Source organism: Pecten maximus, chromosome 4 (assembly GCF_902652985.1).
Source record: "Pecten maximus chromosome 4, xPecMax1.1, whole genome shotgun sequence".
NCBI classification, from domain to species: Eukaryota; Metazoa; Mollusca; class Bivalvia; order Pectinida; family Pectinidae; genus Pecten; species Pecten maximus.
In genome coordinates, this window is record NC_047018.1 from 28,338,097 (window position 1) to 28,358,969 (window position 20,873).

A 20,873-nucleotide genomic window follows, 5' to 3' on the forward strand; every position below is an offset into this window, starting at 1 on the left:
GAACCCATCTAGAATTTACCATCATGTGTAAGTGCTTACCGGAACGCATCAGCCTCTGTCATCCGTTCTTGGTGTTGGAAATATGGCAGTTGGAAAGTGGCACAGGTGAGCGGTTATCTTGTGTGTTATTCGGTATAATTGACGTTGACAAGTAACATCGACAGGGTGATGGGACGTTTAAAGCGCATATAGACGTGACATGTTCTGTATCTTATTCTACAACTCAATCAGATATGAAATGCCCCCGCCCCAAACTCGCTTGATATTAGCACAGGGGCATGTCTAGTCTTCTATTAAAAAAAATAGCCAGAATACTTATAAACATACAGGTATTCTGGCTAATTTTTAATATAAGACTAGACATGCCCCTGTGGACAGAGAAAACAGGAACATGTCTAGTCTTATAATTGAAAGAAATACTTTTGTATATATAGATATTTCTGACTAATTTTATAGTATAAGACATGACATGTCTCTGTAGTGTATATCTACATTATATTGTATGCTATATCCGAACATTATTGTTATTCAAAAACTTTTTTTTATCAAACTACTGATCAAATAAAAATGAAAGAAACATCAGATGATTCCATTTTTTTTCAGTTTGATTCACAGGTTCTAATCTCGTCTGTCTATACACAATTTATTATTGTATTGGCTAGCTGCGATAATGCACAGGGGCTAGTAACGATATACAATGTTAATGGGGAAAAAATGAAAAATAAGAAAAAAACATACGCAATACATATAACATAACACTTTTTCCCCTTTTATATCGTTACTAGCCCCTGTGGATAACGTAGCTCTGGACGACGGACAGACAATTTCTGACAGATGGTGCCTGCCGGAGAGCAATTTCTGACAGATGGTGCCTGCCGGAGAGCAGTGTAGGCAGGGTATTCGTTCTATGTATTGGCAGACAAGCTAGGCTAGTACCTGTGACTGAACTGAGCAGGTCATAATACTGTGAAGACATAGATAGTATCGGGTCAGAATGTCAAAGTCTGGTGTTAATACAATAGTAGTGTAATTAAAATATATATATTTATCTTACTGCTTATATGTCCACTGTATGTAACATATTATAAAAGGTAAGTATCGGTATTGATATTAATTAAGTTTCTAATTTACTAAAAAAAAAAAAAAAAATAGTGTGGATTTACTTTCAGCAATCATTAAAAAAAACAAATGATCACAGTTGATCAATGCATACATCTAAAGACATTATGCCCCATATATTGGATTTTTTTCTATCCGCAGGTGAATTATAGAATTTGTGGATACTTCCAACAATGTTATATTACCTGGGTGTTGATGTTGGTACCGGGAGTGTACGGTCAGCTGTAGTTAGCAGTCAAGGTCAGGTGGTCAGTATTGCCACTAAATCTATCCAGATATGGTCACCACAGACAAGCCACTATGAGCAGTCCTCTAGAGATGTGTGGTCAGCAGTGGTGGACACAGTAAAGGTATGCAACAGTGTTATCTCCCCTGGAGTCTGGCCTGAATTTTGTGAACACGATTTTTCAAAAATTTAAAGCCACAAGAAACAGAATTTTCACAAGAGCAATTTAAAAGGTTATATAACAGATTATGATAAATATATAACAGATTATTGTAAATATATACATTAATTCATGTTACGGAAGAGCATCTAGGACAAAATCAGGCGTCGCTGTTGATTAAACACTTTTAAAGTGCCACAAAATATAAATTAACATTAGTTGTAAAGTGCCTGTCATTGAGTTAAATTTTTTAGAGATTGAAAGCAATTTACAGCTTTTTCTTTAATCAATTTCTTTTTTTGTTGAAGCTGTTCTTGTGTGTTAGGGACAAGGCTACACTAGAAAGACATTGTACTTATAAAGATGTATACAACATCTACAACTGTTGTTATTCAGTCAGCTTTGACCAAGTCAGGGATTGACAAGGAAGAGATCCGTGGTATTGGATTTGATGCCACTTGTTCATTGGTTGTTCTTGATGGTGATGGAGCATCAGTGTCTGTCAATCACTCCGGTAAAAAACTCTTTGCTGTTAGTTTCTTTTATACGATAGATATATTTTGTCTTTTATAGTTGGTAAGAATTCTGTGCTGTAGGTTCACAATATTCTTGACATGTTCCTGAATTTTGCCATTCTTTTTGATGAATCTATGATTTTATAAAAAAAATTCTGTCCGGCTTGAAATTCAGGGAATCATTGTATTTAAATAGATAACAGCGCGGGTATTTCTTCTATTGGGGTTTAAACTTTGGCATAGGTTTACGGAGAATAAACAATACATGTCCTTGAAAATAGGTTCATGTATTACATATGGAAATGATTTGTAAACTGATGATGACAGGTTCAACAGAGCAGGATATCGTGATGTGGATGGACCATCGGGCAGAGGACCAAGCAAAGCGTATCAATGACACAAACCACGATGTTCTCAAATATGTAGGAGGGATTATATCCCTGGAGATGCAGGCACCAAAACTTTTATGGCTGAAAGAGGTAAACAAACATACGTGAGCAGTCCGAGTCTTGGTAATGTAATTAGTCGTTAGTGTGTCTCGCTGTTTCCCAATACAAACTGAAGTATACTAAGATTCCAGCTTATCAGATTAAAATGCTTTAACTTCATAATTTCCCCATCTATTGCCTTCCTGTCTGTAGATTTACTAACTTCTCATTCCAACAGGTTTTTATTCGGGAAATATTTTTCATTGTTTTTAATGGAACTAATATGGTTCCTTGTTCAGCTCACTTCGTATTAGGAATTAACTGAAGGCACCTTTCTACAGCATTAGGATAATAACAGTTAATATAGGGACAATCCTTACCCATATAATACATACCACAAGACTTACACATGAATAGAATTTCCATCAAATCTCTCAAGAATTCAGTTCCGTGTGTATGCAAAAAATGAAATAAAATTAAGATTCAATATCCTTCAAACTAAAGTATTAGTCATCCTCCCATTTGAGTTGAACACCCGGTATCTACAATATAATTAAAGACAGACAATTTTCACTCCACTACTATAAACTGTAACACAAGTATTGCATTGTATCATAGAGGAGTAGAAATTATAAGTTTTTTTAAATAGATTAATCATAACTACCCCCTGAGGTTACACCTTGATATTCTTGTTTTTGTTAAACATTACACATATACATTGTATACCTAACCCTGATGTTATACACCTGGGAATGCTTTTATCATTGATTTTAAACCAGAACCTACACAGTACCTGTTGGAGTAAGGCTCATCACCTGTTTGATTTACCTGATTTCCTCACATGGAAAGCTACCGGAAGTTTATCCAGGTAAAAAGATTAAAATCCTTATGTTAAATGACAATGATATTTTGTATTTGAAAAAGTCTTTTTGTACCTTTTGTTGTGTTAATGACGTTTGTTGACATGGATTTATTGTGTGTCTCTTTTGATGACATCTGTTTAAGGTCTATCTGGACTCTTTAGGTGACGGTTGATTGAAGATGACTTCTTTCAGTGACAGTTGACTGAAGATGACATCTTTAGGTGACGGTTGGCTGAAGATGACCTCTTTAGGTGACGGTTGATTGAAGATGACTTCTTTCAGTGACAGTTGACTGAAGATGACATCTTTAGGTGACAGTTGGCTGAAGATGACCTCTTTAGATGACGTTTGACTGAAGATGACCTCTTTAGGTGACGGTTGGCTGAAGATGACTTCTTTAGATGACGTTTGACTGAAGATGACCTCTTTAGGTGACGGTTGACTGAAGATGACCTCTTTAGGTGACGGTTGGCTGAAGGTGACACCTTTAGGTGACAGTTGACTGAAGGTGACTTCTTTTAATGATGTACAATATTGATGTATTTGAACATTCTATTGTTCACTTCCCATTAATGACTGGGTTTGATGATGACGTGTCTGTAGATGTGTTTGAAGCCTCTGTATATTGACGGCGTTTGATGATGACCTGTCTGTAGATGTGTTTGAAGCCTCTGTATATTGACTGCGTTCCATGATGACTTGTCTTTAGATGTGGCTGAAGCCTCTGTATGTTGACTGCGTTTGATGATGACATGTCTGTAGATGTGTTTGAAGGCTGTGTATATTGACTGGGTTTGATGATGACATGTCTGTAGATGTGTTTGAAGGCTGTGTATATTGACTGCGTTCGATGATGACTTGTCTTTAGATGTGTTTGAAGCCTCTGTATGTTGACTGCGTTTGATGATGACATGTCTGTAGATGTGTTTGAAGCCTGTGTATATTGACTACGTTTGATGATGACCTGTCTGTAGATGTGTTTGAAGCCTCTGTATGTTGACTGCGTTTGATGATGACTTGTCTGTAGATGTCTTTGAAGCCTCTGTATATTGACTACGTTTGATGATGACGTGTCTGTAGATGTGTTTGAAGCCTCTGTATATTGACTACGTTTAATGATGACCTGTCTGTAGATGTGTTTGAAGGCTGTGTATATTGACTGTGTTTGATGAAGACCTACATATCTGTAGATTCATTTGGAGGCTCTGTATATTGACTGCATTTGATGATGACGTGTCTAGATGTGTTTGAAGGCTCTGTGTATTGACTGTGTTTGATGATGACCTGTCTGTAGATGTGTTTGAAGCCTCTGTATATTGACTACGTTTAATGATGACCTGTCTGTAGATGTGTTTGAAGGCTGTGTATATTGACTGTGTTTGATGAAGACCTACATATCTGTAGATTCATTTGGAGGCTCTGTATATTGACTGTGTTTGATGATGACGTGTCTGTAGATGTGTTTGAAGCCTCTGTATATTGACTGTGTTTGATGATGACCTGTCTATAGATGTGTTTGAAGGCTCTGTATATTGCCACCATTTGATGATGACCTGTCTGTAGTTGTGTTTGAAGGTTCTGTATATTGACTGCATTTGATGATGACGTGTCTGTAGATGTCTTTGAAGCCTCTGTATATTGACGGCGTTTGATGATGACGTGTCTGTAGATGTCTTTGAAGCCTCTGTATATTGACGGCGTTTGATGATGACTTGTCTGTAGATGTGTTTGAAGGTTCTGTATATTGACTGTGTTTGATGATGACGTGTCTGTAGATGTCTTTGAAGCCTCTGTATATTGCCACCATTTGATGATGACTTGTCTGTAGATGTCTTTGAAGGCTCTGTATATTACTCTACTGTATCTAAAGAACTCTATTGTATAGATTATTTTGATATTTTGCTGTATTTGAAGATCTCTCTGCTCTCTCGTCTGTAAGTGGAATTACCAGGCAGGTGTCCATGGTAACAATGGCTGGAGTGAAGACTTCTTTTCACAAATCTCTCTGGAGGATCTGGTGGATAATGGTTGCAGTATGATTGGTAATAGTTTGATGATATATTTTCATTATTTTGAAATGCTGCAAAATTTTATCAGTTTATTTTGGTCTAGTTCTTTTTCCTTTAATGGAACCGCTTCTAATGAAACTCAATTATGTGTATTGGTAACGGGGAATATGATTCAGAGATCTTTACACTTTTTCCTAAATGGAGAATACGTTTGAGAATCAAATGGTTTGTGCTTTTCAATGAAATTTAGACCCATTCATCCATTGCTTTGTGTTTCATAATGAAAGTCCTTAACAGTAATTTATTGTTGCTAGGTAGTGATGTCATTAAATGTTGTTGCTAGGTAGTGATGTCATTAAATGTTGTTGCTAGGAAGTGATGTCATTAAATGTTGCTAGGTAGTGATGTCAAAATGTTGTTGCTAGGTAGTGATGTCATTAAATGTTGTTGCTAGGTAGTGATGTCATTAAATGTTGTTGCTAGGTAGTGATGTCATTAAATGTTGTTGCTAGGTAGTGATGTCATTAAACATTGTTGCTAAGTAGTGATGTCATTAAATGTTGTTTCCATGTATGGATGTCATTGGTTATCATACATTTCTAGGTACTGAGGTGAAGCCTCCAGGATCTCCCTGTGGGAATGGCCTTTCCCAGCATGCAGCTGAGGAGATGGGGCTAGTGGCAGGAATCCCTGTCGGGACCTCGCTGATAGACGCCCATGCTGGAGCACTGGGTAATTATTAAGTTACTGGATCCTTGACACATTATAACCAAGTTGTTTAGTGTATTTCAGCCACAACTTTTTCTGATTTGCTGAATCTTTTTATCTATAACCTCATTATTTGTTGATCAGCATCTTTCCTAAATATTTTTAAATTTAAGTTACCTCACTGAACAATATACCAGTATGGAAGGCACTTCATATGACCATAAGTCAATTTGCTTTTTGCACTTTCTTTTCATCCAGGACTGTGATGTCAAAACCAACCCGGCCATTTTCTCATCAGAACCATCAGTCTGTGGTATACCATAGTATATTACTTATGTAACCACATATGAATAATCTAAGGTGTGTGGGACTGTGGGTCGATCCTTACCCACCAGGATGGTTAATGTTTCTCAGGAAACGGAGACCACTGATTGACCTTTCCTGTCTTGGTTGTGTTCTTGGACAAGACACTAGCTCAATTGCTCTAGAAACCATATGCTATACCATCCATATGTTGTCTATTGAGCTATACTGCTAGATACAAATTGACCACACCTAAGAATGACCCTGACTGAAAAGTCCATCATATAAACAACAAATAAACAGGTGTCCAAAGGTGAGAGGTCACATACAACCTTCCAGACATCTGAAGTAGGCTGGTCCTGTATAAAATGTTTTATATAATGTTGTAGTATGTATGGGCTGTATCCCAAGGTCAGAGGTCACATACATCCTTCCATGCGTAACTAGTAGGCTGGTCCTGTATACAGTGTTGTAGGATGTACTGACTGTATCCCAAGGTCAGAGGTCACAAACAGACTTTCAGACCTAATTAGTAGACTGGTCCTGTATACAGTGTTTTATATAATGTTGTAGGATGTACCAACTGTATCCCAAGGTCAGAGGTCACATACATCCTTCCATGCGTAACTAGTAGGCTGGTCCTGTATACAGTGTTGTAGGATGTACCGACTGTATCCCAAGGTCAGAGGTCACAAACAGCCTTTCAGACATAACTAGTAGACTGGTCCTGTATACAGTGTTGTAGGATGTACCGACTGTATCCCAAGGTCAGAGGTCACAAACAGCCTTTCAGACATAACTAGTAGACTGGTCCTGTATATGGTGTTTTATATAATGTTGTAGGATGTACCGACTGTATCCCAAGGTCAGAGGTCACAAACAGCCTTTCAGACATAACTAGTAGACTGGTCCTGTATACAGTGTTTTATATAATGTTGTAGGATGTATGGGCTGTATCCCAAGGTCAGAGGTCACATACAGCCTCCCAGACATCACCAGTAGGCTGGTGCTGGTGTGTGGAACATCAACCTGTCACATGATTGTAAGTTTTATTTATAAAATATAAACAGTTTATTATTCTTACCTTTGATCTGCAGCATTATTCCCCTTCCCCCACACTCACTGTAGTATTTATTAGTCCCCCATCGGGAACCAGGAGCTACAGTTATGTGTTGTGTCTTTCTGTCCTTCCTCACTGTATCTTGTCAGGGCTGTTTTTCCTACACTACTTGTCACTGGAGAAGATCAATGGGCTATAAGTTTCGTTTTTTGAACAAGACATGACACAACTTTCACCTATATGAGGGCAGTGTTTCATATATCAAAAGTAGGTCACTGTGACCTATGTTTTCATCTTTGACCTACATCAAAGAAAACATTTTTTGTTTGTGCTTCATCACATATACTACTTGTACTACTACAGAAGACAGTCCCTTAGGGTTAACCTAGGTGAGGCGGTATGTCATGTATCAAAAGTAGGTTACTTTGACTTAACATTTTGACCTTTGACCTACATCAAAGAAAACATTTTTTGTTTGTGCTTCATCACATATACTACTTGTAACTAGAAACTCATACATGAGACATAAGTTAACCCTTAGGTTAACCTAGGTGAGGCGGTATGTCATGTATCAAAAGTAGGTTACTTTGACTTAACATTTTAACCTTTGACCTACATCAAGAAAACGTTTGTCATTGCTGTATCACATACACTAGTCTAAGACTTCATAATCAGGGCATTGGTTCTCCTAGTTGATGGTGTGTGTCATAATCTAAAGTAGGTCACTTTGACCTACATTTCGAGCTTGGGTATGGGTTCACTTTTGAGTATAATTTCACTTTCGTTAGGATGCTTTTATTTGATGAATTAAATTTATCCTGTTGCAAAATTTGTCTCATTCCTTTCAAAAAAAAAAAGAATTTGAAGAAAAGTTGATTTGAAGTATCCCTAGGTGAATGGGAATCAATGGTATAGAAACAAACGTTATATATATGTGATGCCGATGGCTCCTAGGGGCAAAAGTACTGGGTCAAATAGGACAAAAATAGAGGTAAAGAATATAAATTCCTTCTCCTGACATACTGGTACATCATGAAATGTTGATAAAAGCTAATGGATGGCTAGGGAAAATAGAAGAAAGTTTTTTTTCAACATGATGACCTTCTGTGTTATATCATCTTTTGATGATGGTGAGTCAGTGTTTTATGAATAGACTTAGATGGTGAAGCTCCGCCCCAATGGAGGCAGAGGAGCAGAATGTGTCCAACTAATATTTCCTCAATAATTTATGTGATGTAAAATTTCAGTTGTCATACATCTTGCACAATTCTAAAGTGGGAACAAATTATGATAAGTAAGTATTGTTTATATTTAATGGAAAGCTTTGTATACCTACAGGTGAATGAGAAAGAAGTGTTCGTACCAGGTGTGTGGGGTCCTTTCTACTCTTCCATATTACCAGGATTATGGACTACAGAGGGAGGCCAGAGTACCACTGGCAAGCTGGTGAGGTTTTGTAAGGGGAGACAACTCTAATACATGTTGCCAAAGGAAACAACAATTACAAATCTCAAATCACATTTGTGACATCCATGCATCTGACCAGACTTGTTCCTATGTATGATGCGCAGTCGATTTTTTCACCTGTCAAATTTTGAAGAAAAAAAAAGTGTGCACTATACACACATATGTTTGTTATTGGGTTTAAATTGTGAACACTTCATTGTGAGTTTAAGAACAAGTACCAGATACAAGTTCTCCTTCATCAACTTTTTGTTATTGTTAAACATTTACAAATTGCACTGATAATAGATCACCTTAGAAACATTTGAGAAAGATCTGTGGTATATTTCTCAGGCAACCCATGTGTTTGTATCTCCAGATTGACTTTATTGTGCAGAGTCACCCAGCCTATCCTGAAGTGAGGACTGCAGCAAAGGAAAGGTAGGTTTGTAGGGTTGTACTTTAGAAGTCGTGGCAACACAAGACATACATGTAATGTCTTCTTGTTTTGTAGTCTCCCAATTTGATGCTTTCAGAATTTGAAACACCTTGTCAAGAATCAAAATCTCTCAATATTGTAATATATTTAAATGTATTAAGAAGTTCCTAGTTTCATAAAATATAAAGATATATAAAGACTCCAAAAGTGAATTTCCTGTTTGTTTGGAGCTAGGGGTATTAGTCAACCATCCTGGTGACAAAGTGGGATTCAGGATGGATTAGGGAGCTGGGAATATTAGTCAACCATCCTGGCTACAGAGTTGGAACAGGGGTGGATTAGAGAGCTAGGGGTATTAGTCAACCATCCTGACTACAAAGTGGGAATCAGGGTGGGTTAGGGAGCTGGGGGTATTAGTCAACCATCCTGGCTACAGAGTGGGTATCAGGGTGGATTAGGGAGCTGTGGGTATTAGTCAACCATCCTAGTGACATTTTTGTTTTATTTTACAAAGCTCTTGAAGTCTTGTTGGCCTTGATGGAAATGTGTAAAATGTCTTACTGTGGTTGGGCAGTTTGGGGTATCAAGCCTTGGTAATCCACGAGTTTTACTACTGTGTCACCCAACCATCTAAGGGAACATGTCTTGATTTATGAATATTTTTCAAAATCATGCAAACTTATGGTGCTTTTCAGAAACTTCCCAGAAAATCTCCCTAAACAAAACACATCTCCCTACAACAAAACACATCTCTCTACCTGTTAGAGGTTAATCTCCCTACCACAAAGCACATCTCTACCTGTTAGAGGTTAATCTCCCTACCACAAAGCACATCTCTACCTGTTAGAGGTTAATCTCCCTACCACAAAGCACATCTGTCTATCTGTTAGAGGTTAATCTCCCTACCACAAAGCACATCTCTCTACCTGTTAGAGGTAAATCTCCCTACCACAAAGTACATCTCTCTACCTGTTAGAGGTAAATATCCCTACCACAAAGCACATCTCTCTACCTGTTAGAGGTAAATATCCCTACCACAAAGCACATCTCCGTACCTGTTAGAGGTAAATCTCCCTACTACAAAGTACATCTCTCTACCTGTTAGAGGTAAATCTCCCTACAACAAAACACATCTCCCTACAGCAAAACACATCTCTCTACCTGTTAGAGGTAAATCTCCCTACAGCAAAACACATCTCTCTACCTGTTAGAGGTAAATCTCCCTACCACAAAACACATCTACCTGTTAGAGGTAAATCTCCCTACCACAAAGCACATCTCTCTACCTATTAGAGGTCAGTCTCCCTATAATGCCATTCAGAAGGTGCTTATTTCCATCAGTAACAAGCACTTGCTCAAGTAAAAGCTTATTAATTGCATTCAAGTAAACTGCCTTCAAGTTGATATTTGTTGAAAGATGCAAACATACTGAAAACTGAGGCTGCCATTTGGGCCGTTTCTGGTGTAAGTCAAGTGTACAATTTAGAGTGATTTCTGTAGTGTTTAGCAATTAAGAAATTAACAAAGTCAACCAATCATCACCAGATGGTCATTGTTTATACTGATACTGTTGAATATTATTTGATTAATATAAATAATCTGGAAAATTGTTCATCTAGTATGAAAATGTTACGATATAATATCCATCATACAAAATAATTAAAATGTTACGATATAATATCCATCATACAAAATAATTAAAATGTTACGATATGATATCCATCATACAAAATAATTAAAATGTTACGATATGATATCCATCATACAAAATAATTAAAATGTTACGATATAATATCCATCATACAAAATAATTAAAATGTTACAATATAATATCCATCATACAAAATAATTAAAATGTTGCTGTTGCATAATCTATCTAGGCTCTGCAATAAGAATTGATTTTTTCCATTTCTAGAAATATTCATGAACATGATTTTATAAATGAGCTCCTTGAGAAGCAAGCAAAGCAGAAAAACCTGCAGTCTTTGTGTGAATTAACCAGAGATTTACACATATGGCCGGATTTCCATGGCAACCGATCCCCTTTGGCAGATCCTACATTGAAGGGCATGGTAAGATACTATTACAGAAATAACGCTGTTGGTTAATCTTTTAGATATGACCATTAACATAAGTACAGGGTAAGCTTGCTTACTGCTGAAATGTTTTTTCTGATAAGTATTTTTTTTTAAAAATGGCACTTTATAAATGGAGTCCCGTTCACTTGCCTTCCTCATGCCTTCACAGAGTGATGAAAATAATGATCTGGACAGGTTTGTGTATGTTGCTGTATGATGTATGTAAGGATAGTTAGTCCGTGTTTCAGAGGCTTGACAAGCACCTTATCCATATTTTATATGGTGACCAAGTGTGGAGTTACCTTAAAGTTTTTTCCCCCGGTACATGTATGTTGTACAAGGAATAATAAGGTCAACTGTGAAGTAAACACAAGTGCTACGTCAATCAAAGCATGACTGATGTATCTAAGGAAGCTTACCACATGATAAGCTACAGAGGCTGACTTTGACCTGTAGTTCATACTTGATTTACCCATTGTTGGGCATTGTTTTACTGTGTCATTGGTTGTATGCATTTGTTGAAGTGAGCTGTATTTACTCTTGATGAATGATCTTCTATTGATCCAGAGGATTACCAAAAGATGTGTCTGAAATGGTCAAAACTGATCTTCTATTAATCCAGAAAGATGTGTCTGAAATGGTCAAAACTGTTACGTTTAGCCATTTCTGATATCGTCAGTCCTGACGTCTTCAACATAAGCTACCAAATAAATATATATTGTAAACTGATTGGCTGTCAGTTACCATGACATACCAAATTTTGGAAGGTAGACCATTTATGCTGTTATGGAGGATATATCTTGAAAACTCATGTTTTCTACATTTCAGATTTGTGGCTTGACCTTGAATTGTGATATGAATGACCTTGCCCTCAAGTATTTAGCCACTATACAGGCTATTGCAGTAAGTATATTGCTATATACATGTACATTGTCTTAGTGGAAAATCCATACAACACATACAGATAGAAATATGTTTGTGTTAGATAAACCTTTAACACATAATTTAATTAGTTTTCAAATTTAACATAATATGATGAATTAAGCTCATTCTTTCAGGCTTGCTTTCATGTATTAAGTAGAAATTGAGCTCTGTGTGTGCTGGAGAAGGTTGACTGCCTATTTTGGACAGGATTTACTACAGTATTTTTATTTATTTCATGCTTAATATCTTGACTTGGCAGTATGGAACCGAGCACATAATCCAAGAGATGCGAGGGAAGGGACTGGATGTTAGTATAATTTACATGTGTGGAGGGCTTCGTAAGAACACAGTCTACCTGAAAACACATGTCGATGTCACAGGTAAGGTGTTGCTTCTGTTGGCCGAATAGAGACTAACAAATTCTTGCTCAGTACCTTTTAGGATATGACAAGGAAATACCTTACTGAGGGCTGAGATTTTTAATTGTCTAACCTCTGGGGGTGAGAGGGAGTTAATGCACACACTGCATGGTGGCGTATGAATATCACCTGTCAAGGCAGCCGGCTTACACATCTCCATATCAACCTTTACACAAGGTTATGTAGGTCCAAATAATTCACAACTATTTATTATTTTATATTTTCAACAATTCCAATTTATTTTGTTTTATACAAGCATAATACACCCAGTGTCAGTAGACATCACTTTACACAGATTTCTATTGCAATAAAGAGATATCTTGAATAGGTAAGAATCGCCCAGGAAATATGTGCACATTTCTATCCATGTTACTCTTGTATTGTGATGTTTCTCCATCTGTGACATCATTATACAGATTCAGAAAGTGTTGTCTGTTATAATCTCGGGCCAGGGATTGAATGAGAAATCGTTGTCATTAAAAATGGAAGAAAGTGAATAGTAAACTCAAATTAATCCTTGAATAAAGTTAGGCAAACTTTACTTTCTAACAAATATGTTAAAACCTTTGGAAACTAACACGAGAATTTGCAATTAATTATGATTTCACACAAGTAATTATAATTTCTGTTGGGACACCAGGTTTACCCCTAATTTTACCTGATGAAGCCGAGTCTGTCCTGGTTGGAGCAGCTATGCTAGGAGCATGTGCCTCAAATGATTTCCCCTCCTTACAGGTAGGTATTCCATATCCTTGGATACAGGTAGGTATACCAGATCCTATGTACAGGTAGGTGTACCAGATCCTATGTACAGGTAGATATACCAGATCCTATGTACAGGTAGGTATACCAGATCCTATATACAGGTAGGTATACTAGATCCTTTAATCCAGGTAGGTATACCAGATCCTATAAACAGGAAGGTATACCAGGTCCTATGTGCAGGTAGGTATACCTGATCCTTTGATACAGGTAGATATACGAGATCCTATGTACAGGTGGGTATACCAGATCCTATGTACAGGTAGGTATACCAGATCCTATATACAGGTAGGTATACTAGATCCTTTAATCCAGGTAGGTATACCAGATCCTATAAACAGGAAGGTATACCAGGTCCTATGTGCAGGTAGGTATACCTGATCCTTTGATACAGGTAGATATACGAGATCCTATGTACAGGTGGGTATACCAGATCCTATGTACAGGTAGGTATACCAGATCCTATATACAGGTAGGTATACCAGATCCTATATACAGGTAGGTATACTAGATCCTTTGATCCAGGTAGGTATACCAGATCCTATAAACAGGAAGGTATACCAGGTCCTATGTGCAGGTAGGTATACCTGATCCTTTGATACAGGTAGATATACAAGATCCTATGTACAGGTGGGTATACCAGATCCTATGTACAGGTAGGTATACCAGATCCTTTATACAGGTAGGTATACCAGATCCTATATACAGGTAGGTATACTAGATCCTTTGATCCAGGTAGGTATACCAGATCCTATGTACAGGTAGGTATACCAGACCCTATGTACAGGTAGGTATACCAGATCCTATGTACAGGTAGGTATACCAGATCCTATATACAGGTAGGTATACTAGATCCTTGGATCCAGGTAGGTATACCAGATTCTATATACAGGAAGGTATACCAGGTCCTATGTACAGGTAGGTATACCTGATCCTTTGATACAGGTAGGTATACCAGATCCTATGTACAGGTAGGTATACCAGATCCTATATACAGGTAGGTATACCAGATCCTATGTACAGGTAGATATACCAGATCCTATGTACAGGTAGGTATACCAGATCCTATGTACAGGTAGGTATACCAGATCCTATACACAGGTAGGTATACCAGATCCTTTGATACAGGTAGATATACCAGATCCTATATACAGGTAGGTTTACCAGATCCTATATACAGGTAGGTATACAAAAATGTACCAGATCATTTGATACAGGTAGGTATACCTGATCCTTTGATACAGGTAGGTATACCAGATCTTATGTACAGGTAGGTATACCAGATCCTTTGATCCGGGTAGGTATACCAAATCCTATGTACAGGTAGGTATACCTGATCCTTTGATACAGGTAGGTATACCAGATGCTATATACAGGTAGGTATACCAAATCCTATGTACAGGTAGGTATACCAGATGCTATATACAGGTAGGTATACCTGATCCTATGTACAGGTAGGTATACCAGATCCTCTATACAGGTAGGTATACCAGATCCTATGTACAGGTAGGTATAATACCTGATCCTATGTACAGGTAGGTATACCAGATCCTATATACAGGTAGGTATACCAGATCCTATACACAGGTAGGTATACCAGATCCTATATACAGGTAGGTATACCAGATCCTATATACAGGTAGCTATACCAGATCCTATATACAGGTAGGTACACCAGATCCTATATACAGGTAGGTACACCAGATTCTATATACAGGTAGGTATACCAGATCCTATATACAGGTAGGTATACCAGATCCTATATACAGGTAGGTATACCAGATCCTATATACAGGTAGGTACAAATGTACACAAAGTCTATTATAGTATTCAGACAGACCCCACAATAAACTTTTGTCTGGGTTATAACTATAAAGAGAAATCAGAACTGCTAAAACAATCGATGTCAATGTTATATCACCAATTGTCTACTGATCAACTTTATCCCCCTCAGGTCGCCATGGAGACTATGGGTGGAAGTGGCACCATTGTCCTGCCATCTTCAACAGATAGCAAGTAGGTATTTGTAATGATAACCACAGACAGTTGAGCAGAAAAACATGTATCTGCCTCATGTTATGTAGATGCAATATACATACCATCTTTTGTCCAATAACTGTACTTGTACATGGAAACGTTTCAATGTAAAATCTAGTTGGAAAAAAAAAAGTTTTCATTTACATACTGTTATGTAGCGAAAATAATCCAGAGTCTTTGGTTAAAAGACTGAAGGAGGTTACTTCCCCCCGATAAAGAGCTAATTACCCAAATTACAAACTTGCTATGGTTGTGAGTCCATGCCTTTACTACTAAAACTGCTTTACATTGTAGTTACCATGCGAAGAAGTTCCGTGTTTTTTTGGAGATGGTGGATGACCAGAAGAAATATGATTCCATCATGTCCTGACAGTAACAGGCACAGTCCTGTTTGAGTCCGAATGGCCGACATCAGAGGTTTAAGGCAACAGCAGTCTGATATCAAATCTAAATACCTGTCTGTTATGTCATCTGTGCAATATCTGAAATTGATTTAAAGTGATATAATGCAACCGTTTATCAAATTTAATGTTGTTAAAAAATCTGATTTTTTAAATGCTGGTATTTTTAAATCAATAAAGTCTTCCACTATTGAATGTTTGTGGGTTGTTAATCACCTACTACTACTACTACAAATAGTACTATACTAGTAATATAAATATATTATTTAGAATTTCTCATTTATCCAACATTTTATCCTAAATCCATTCAGTCATTCAGGACAATTAGTGATTAAGAAAATTTACCCCTATGGCACCCTGCCCCTCTGGCCCCAAAAGAGCCACACCCTCCTTTTATAAAGCATTAGATCTCCTTTGTCCAATTACATGTAATTCACCAGACCAAATTTGATCAAAATTGATCCAGTCATTCAGGACAATTAGCAATTTAGACAGTTCACCCTCTATTTCTTCTATTAGACCCTGCCCCTACAGCCCCAGGGGGAGCCACATCCTATGTTTATATAACATTAGATCTACTTTGGCCAAAAATGCTCCAGATCAAATTTCATCAAAATCCATTCAAGCATTCAGGACTAGTAGTGCTTTCCAGGAAATGTTGATAAATGGATGGATGAAGGATGATGCACCATGGCATAAGCATTGGCCACCTTGGACGAGATGAGTTAAAAATAAGATGATTATTTACATATGATCTACTATCCTGTACATCTCTGTACAGCTCCCTCGTCTCCTGTTGATACATTGTGGTACAGCTCCTGTTTTCTGTGTGGATTGATCACTAAATCCCGTGTCTTGTAAACGTAAAACTTTATACATGTCACAACAACTGGGAAACAAGTTATATCAACTTACATTAGGCTTATCACTCTTGTTTGTCTGAATGGAAGTGCGCAATGGGTCTTGATGCTGTGGAAGGAAACCGGAATATTAGAGTGGTCATACAGGTGACACCACAACATTCAGATCTGAACTGGGAATTGAACCCCGGCCACCTAGATGAAAGGCACGTGTTACCACTGTGCCACCTGACTACGTTTTGTGTTTTAGATACGTGATTGGCATAACCACACATGCCTCAACCATTATAATAACACTCGGTTATATGTCCTTTGGCTTTCAAATTAATCATAATTACCTATAGGATAGCAAACCAGTGGAACGTTTAGATGGAATGACAACATTAATTTACCTATCAAAGAGTTACACTATACATTGTCCTCAAATTGGGTAGAGTTTATATGATATGTACATACATGTATTTGTGTTCAGTACACATGCAAACCCTATATTGAAAGATCTATATTGATGTAAGACTGTTCTTTTCTCATATAGCTTCATTTCCTCGTGCATTTGAAAGCATCAGAACCTACACATATGTAATTTGAGAAAAGTCAGTTAAGGCGTTTTTGTGAAATAATAAGTAACATCATTAAATACCAATATGGCTGCATATCAGCTATTTAATGTTTCTCTGATTTAAAAGCCTCAGAATCAAATAGACATAACAAAGGACAGAAGGGAAGCTACGTGTCAAATTTGAAGAAAATCCTTCCATAATATAGGCCTTCTTCTCAAGAAATAGCTGATAACATGATAACATCAATTATCCAAATCCAAGATGGTAATGCCTGTCTGCCATTTTGTTTTCCTGACCAGTCTCAAAATTTGAATGGGCACAACTACAGGGATCAATCCAGGGAAAGCTATGCACATCAGTTTTCAGAAATATCCTCCCGGTTATTCTCAAGAAATGTTCATATGTCAAAATCCAAGATGGCCACTTTTCAGCCATTTTGTTTTCCCAATGAAGTTTGAGTAATATCCTTACAGTATGTACTTCTCAAGAAATAACGATAACAAGGAAAGTTTGAATAGATCGACATCAGATTTTACTGCTGAATATGTTAACAGATGACTTAAATGTGCAAATACTACTTCCCTTGCACTTGAAACTAATTGTCGATGGTCTCGGGGGAAATAGCATGGCTGGTTCTGGTAAATTAAGCTTTGTCAGCTGGCAGCACCGACGGGAGTCTCCAGTGAATTTTCTGAAAAATAATGTTGCATTTGCCAAGATGGAATAAGGAAGATGTACCTTGGAACAAGAGCAGAAATACAAGTGTAAAATCAACAAAAATAGTATTGTCTTTTGTCATATCAGGCCCGGTTTAAATCAATCTAATTAAAATTAGACTTGTAATTTCCATTCCTCTACGATACTCTACGATACACTGCAATACAAGATCGATCTTGTATTGCAGTGTATCATAGAGGAACGGAAATTACAAGTCTAATTTTAATTAGATTGGGTTTAAATATCTCTTAACTTAAGGAAATTCATTTGACATATGTTGGCTTGTATGCTGTCCAGTATTAGACTTCCCGGTAAATTAGGATCAAACTAAACAGCTGCATACATATTTGTTAGGACCTTTTTTTTTTTTTTTTTACACGTGTATATATAAGTCGTTTATATTTCGGACATTTAAAGTTCTCCATTGTGATTCATACAGTAAACCAGCGAAATAAATACTTGTAACAATATTTTAGGTCTCGGGGTAAAGGTATTTTTCTGATGGAAACTAACATTGCACAAAAAAGCTCCAATGTAATTCAGGTAATGGATTTCAAAAGAAAAAATGTTTGAAAGCATGTATGTGTTTGGTCGTTCTTTTGAAAACCATTTGAACCAAAGGGGCATGTCTAGTCGAATATCAAGAAATAGCCAGAAATACCTATATAAGTCTTTACTATGATTGAACCTTTTCATAAAGATTTTAATTGACTTTCAACTTTTTTCCAGTTGCAAAGCGTCTTTTTGTAGGCACCAAACGTTCTAGGCCCTAGCCATAAAATGTAGGAACAACTGCAATATTCACAGGGGCATGGCTAGTCTAAAAATATAGCCAGAAATACCTATATATAATGAATGTTACATATATAAAACACATATGAACCGATAAGATTGAAGTCTTCTGAAGCTTGGGTCGGTTACAAAGTAGGATGTAGGTAGGAGGAGATTTTGTACGGAAAAATGAGTTTGAAAAAATAGGTCAGAATTTCAATGGTGATCAGATACTAAATTCCCTTTTCTTTATATGTAGGTATTTCTGGCTATTTTTTAATTTAAAATTAGACATATGCACCTGTGCATTATTAGTATGTATTGGAAATGTGATTTGTTTGAAGCATGCTGTGGATAAAATGTTATCATTAGGCATGTAATAAACTCAAAGTAGGAAAACATAAGAAATGAATATTGCGTATTAATCAATGCCTAACATCAGGGACATATTAAATACATACAGTACTGGGGGAAATCCGGAAATATAATTACGACTTGTATCTAAACTTATAACCGTTCGTCGATTAAACGCTTGAAATGTTACTCGTGTCCGTGACAAGGTTTTTACCGACCAGAACTTTCCACGAAAGTTTTTAAGCTTGTTGGTTTCCTTGGAAAACAGGTAGGCCTATGCTTGTGCATGTTCCCATATTCATTCACTCTGGTCATTTTCATATTCACGCTAATGTTGAAAACAAGATTACAACATACACGACGAGTTTCGTGCAATTATATTCGAGAAACCCTCCTATCCATGAAACTGTTTACACGTCGGATTATTCAGACACGCTAACGTGTTACGTCGGGGTTGGGCAAGTTCTGGCTGTTCTGGTGTAGAGTACCAAAGAACCAAGTAAATCCACTCACATCAACTGTTTATACCAACATTCGTGGTTTTACTCAGTAGCCTACATGACGATTTCCCTATAACTTAGGGGAAAACAGCCAACTTCCGACGCCAGTTCAGTTGGAGTATGGATTTGTTACTATAAATAGCCAAACTCTCTTAAAACAGTAAATTTTGGCATCCTACGTTATTTAATTGCGCAATGATTTACAACACGGTAAATTATATATATGAAGATTCTTTCTGAAAGCGTTGGTTTCTTGATGTTTCTCTATTGGAAATATTGCATCAATTTTTGGTAAATCTACAGTACTACTGTAGGCCTAGTGCAAATGATTTTTATTTTTTCAATTTCATTTGTATGATTGATTATGGCTATTTTTAGTAACAAAGTATACCTCAGTTTGCAAATAATATGTAAATTTGCATATTACACAAAAGTTGGTGGTTTTCTCCAACCTGATGTCAAGGCATACAGATTTCAGCATCCCAATTATTTATTGAATATTTCCTTGTTTGGATAAGTCTGGTTTACATGAAACATGTACATCAGCTTGAGATGATTCACTAGTTTACATACATGAAATATACATTCGCACGAGGCTATCCATGCGACGGCTGCGCCTGTAGACAGTGCTGCCCATAACTGTCCTTGGCGACATACATATATTTAACAAACATCAAGTGCATTCCTCAATAAATTCATGGCTATTTTTTTACCTAAATAAATATTTGATTAATGGTTTACCTAAATAAATACATGGTTAATTGTTTACCTAAACAAATACATTGTTAACCTAAATAAATACTTGGTTAATTGTTTACCTAAATAAAAACATGGTTAATTGTTGGTCGTATGGTCAAAAAAAGAGATAGTTTTTGTTTGTCACCACAGGCACATGTATTGGGTATTTAATAACTCAAGCTAAAATTCAATATCTATGACATACACATACTAGTGCATCGGGAAAGATAGTACTCATTAACAATGTTAGAGGATTACACAGGGAGAAACTTATGACAGGCACACCTTGGTACAATAACACCAGGTGATGGATCGGCTGACCAGTGGCCTCTTAATTATGATATAGGAGTAGAAATTTAAAGCAAGTAGTGTGTACCTTAATGTCAATATGTAGCTGGAAAATACCATAATATTTTGCACCTTGTAGATTTTTGTATAATCTAAATTCTTAAATTTATGTGAAGTTGGTACATGAAATG

The 20,873-nt window shown here is 36.8% G+C and overlaps 2 protein-coding genes across 4 annotated transcripts in view; both read left to right on the top strand.

The window, feature by feature from the left end:
* Positions 1 to 51: 51 nt before the first annotated feature.
* LOC117325716 (FGGY carbohydrate kinase domain-containing protein-like) lies at positions 52 to 16,089 on the top strand. 3 transcript variants are annotated; one of them, XM_033882145.1, is made up of 16 exons: positions 52 to 105; positions 1,261 to 1,469; positions 1,902 to 2,019; positions 2,348 to 2,499; positions 3,228 to 3,316; positions 5,226 to 5,353; positions 5,924 to 6,052; positions 7,273 to 7,373; positions 8,730 to 8,837; positions 9,214 to 9,275; positions 11,189 to 11,345; positions 12,180 to 12,254; positions 12,535 to 12,655; positions 13,335 to 13,429; positions 15,411 to 15,472; positions 15,788 to 16,089. In XM_033882145.1, the coding sequence occupies exons 2-16, from the start codon at positions 1,293 to 1,295 to the stop codon at positions 15,861 to 15,863; spliced, it is 1,650 nt and encodes a 549-aa protein (XP_033738036.1). In that variant the 5' UTR covers positions 52 to 105; positions 1,261 to 1,292; the 3' UTR covers positions 15,864 to 16,089. The 3 variants fall into 3 exon arrangements, with proteins under 3 accessions (XP_033738036.1, XP_033738037.1, XP_033738038.1); XM_033882146.1 differs by lacking the exon at positions 52 to 105 and adding an exon at positions 858 to 988; XM_033882147.1 differs by lacking the exon at positions 52 to 105 and having other exon boundaries at positions 1,355 to 1,469; positions 1,814 to 2,019.
* A 3,260-nt stretch (positions 16,090 to 19,349) lies between these two features.
* The window catches only part of LOC117325718 (probable palmitoyltransferase ZDHHC21), a 53,839-nt gene continuing 52,315 nt past the window's right edge, over positions 19,350 to 20,873 (top strand). Inside the window, exon 1 of the mRNA XM_033882148.1 lies at positions 19,350 to 19,424. The gene's annotated coding sequence lies outside the window, so the exon portion shown is untranslated. The remainder of the gene's footprint in view (positions 19,425 to 20,873) is intronic.

What these genes read in the sequence shown, in the direction of transcription:
- LOC117325716 (XM_033882145.1), top strand. Translation starts at nt 1,293, where the DNA reads ATGTTATATTACCTGGGTGTTGATGTTGGTACCGGGAGTGTACGGTCA. An exon ending in AGTGTCTGTCAATCACTCCG is followed by an intron (nt 2,020 to 2,347) that starts GTAAAAAACTCT and finishes TGATGATGACAG; the next exon opens with GTTCAACAGAGCAGGATATC. An exon ending in CCACTATACAGGCTATTGCA is followed by an intron (nt 12,255 to 12,534) that starts GTAAGTATATTG and finishes TTGACTTGGCAG; the next exon opens with TATGGAACCGAGCACATAAT.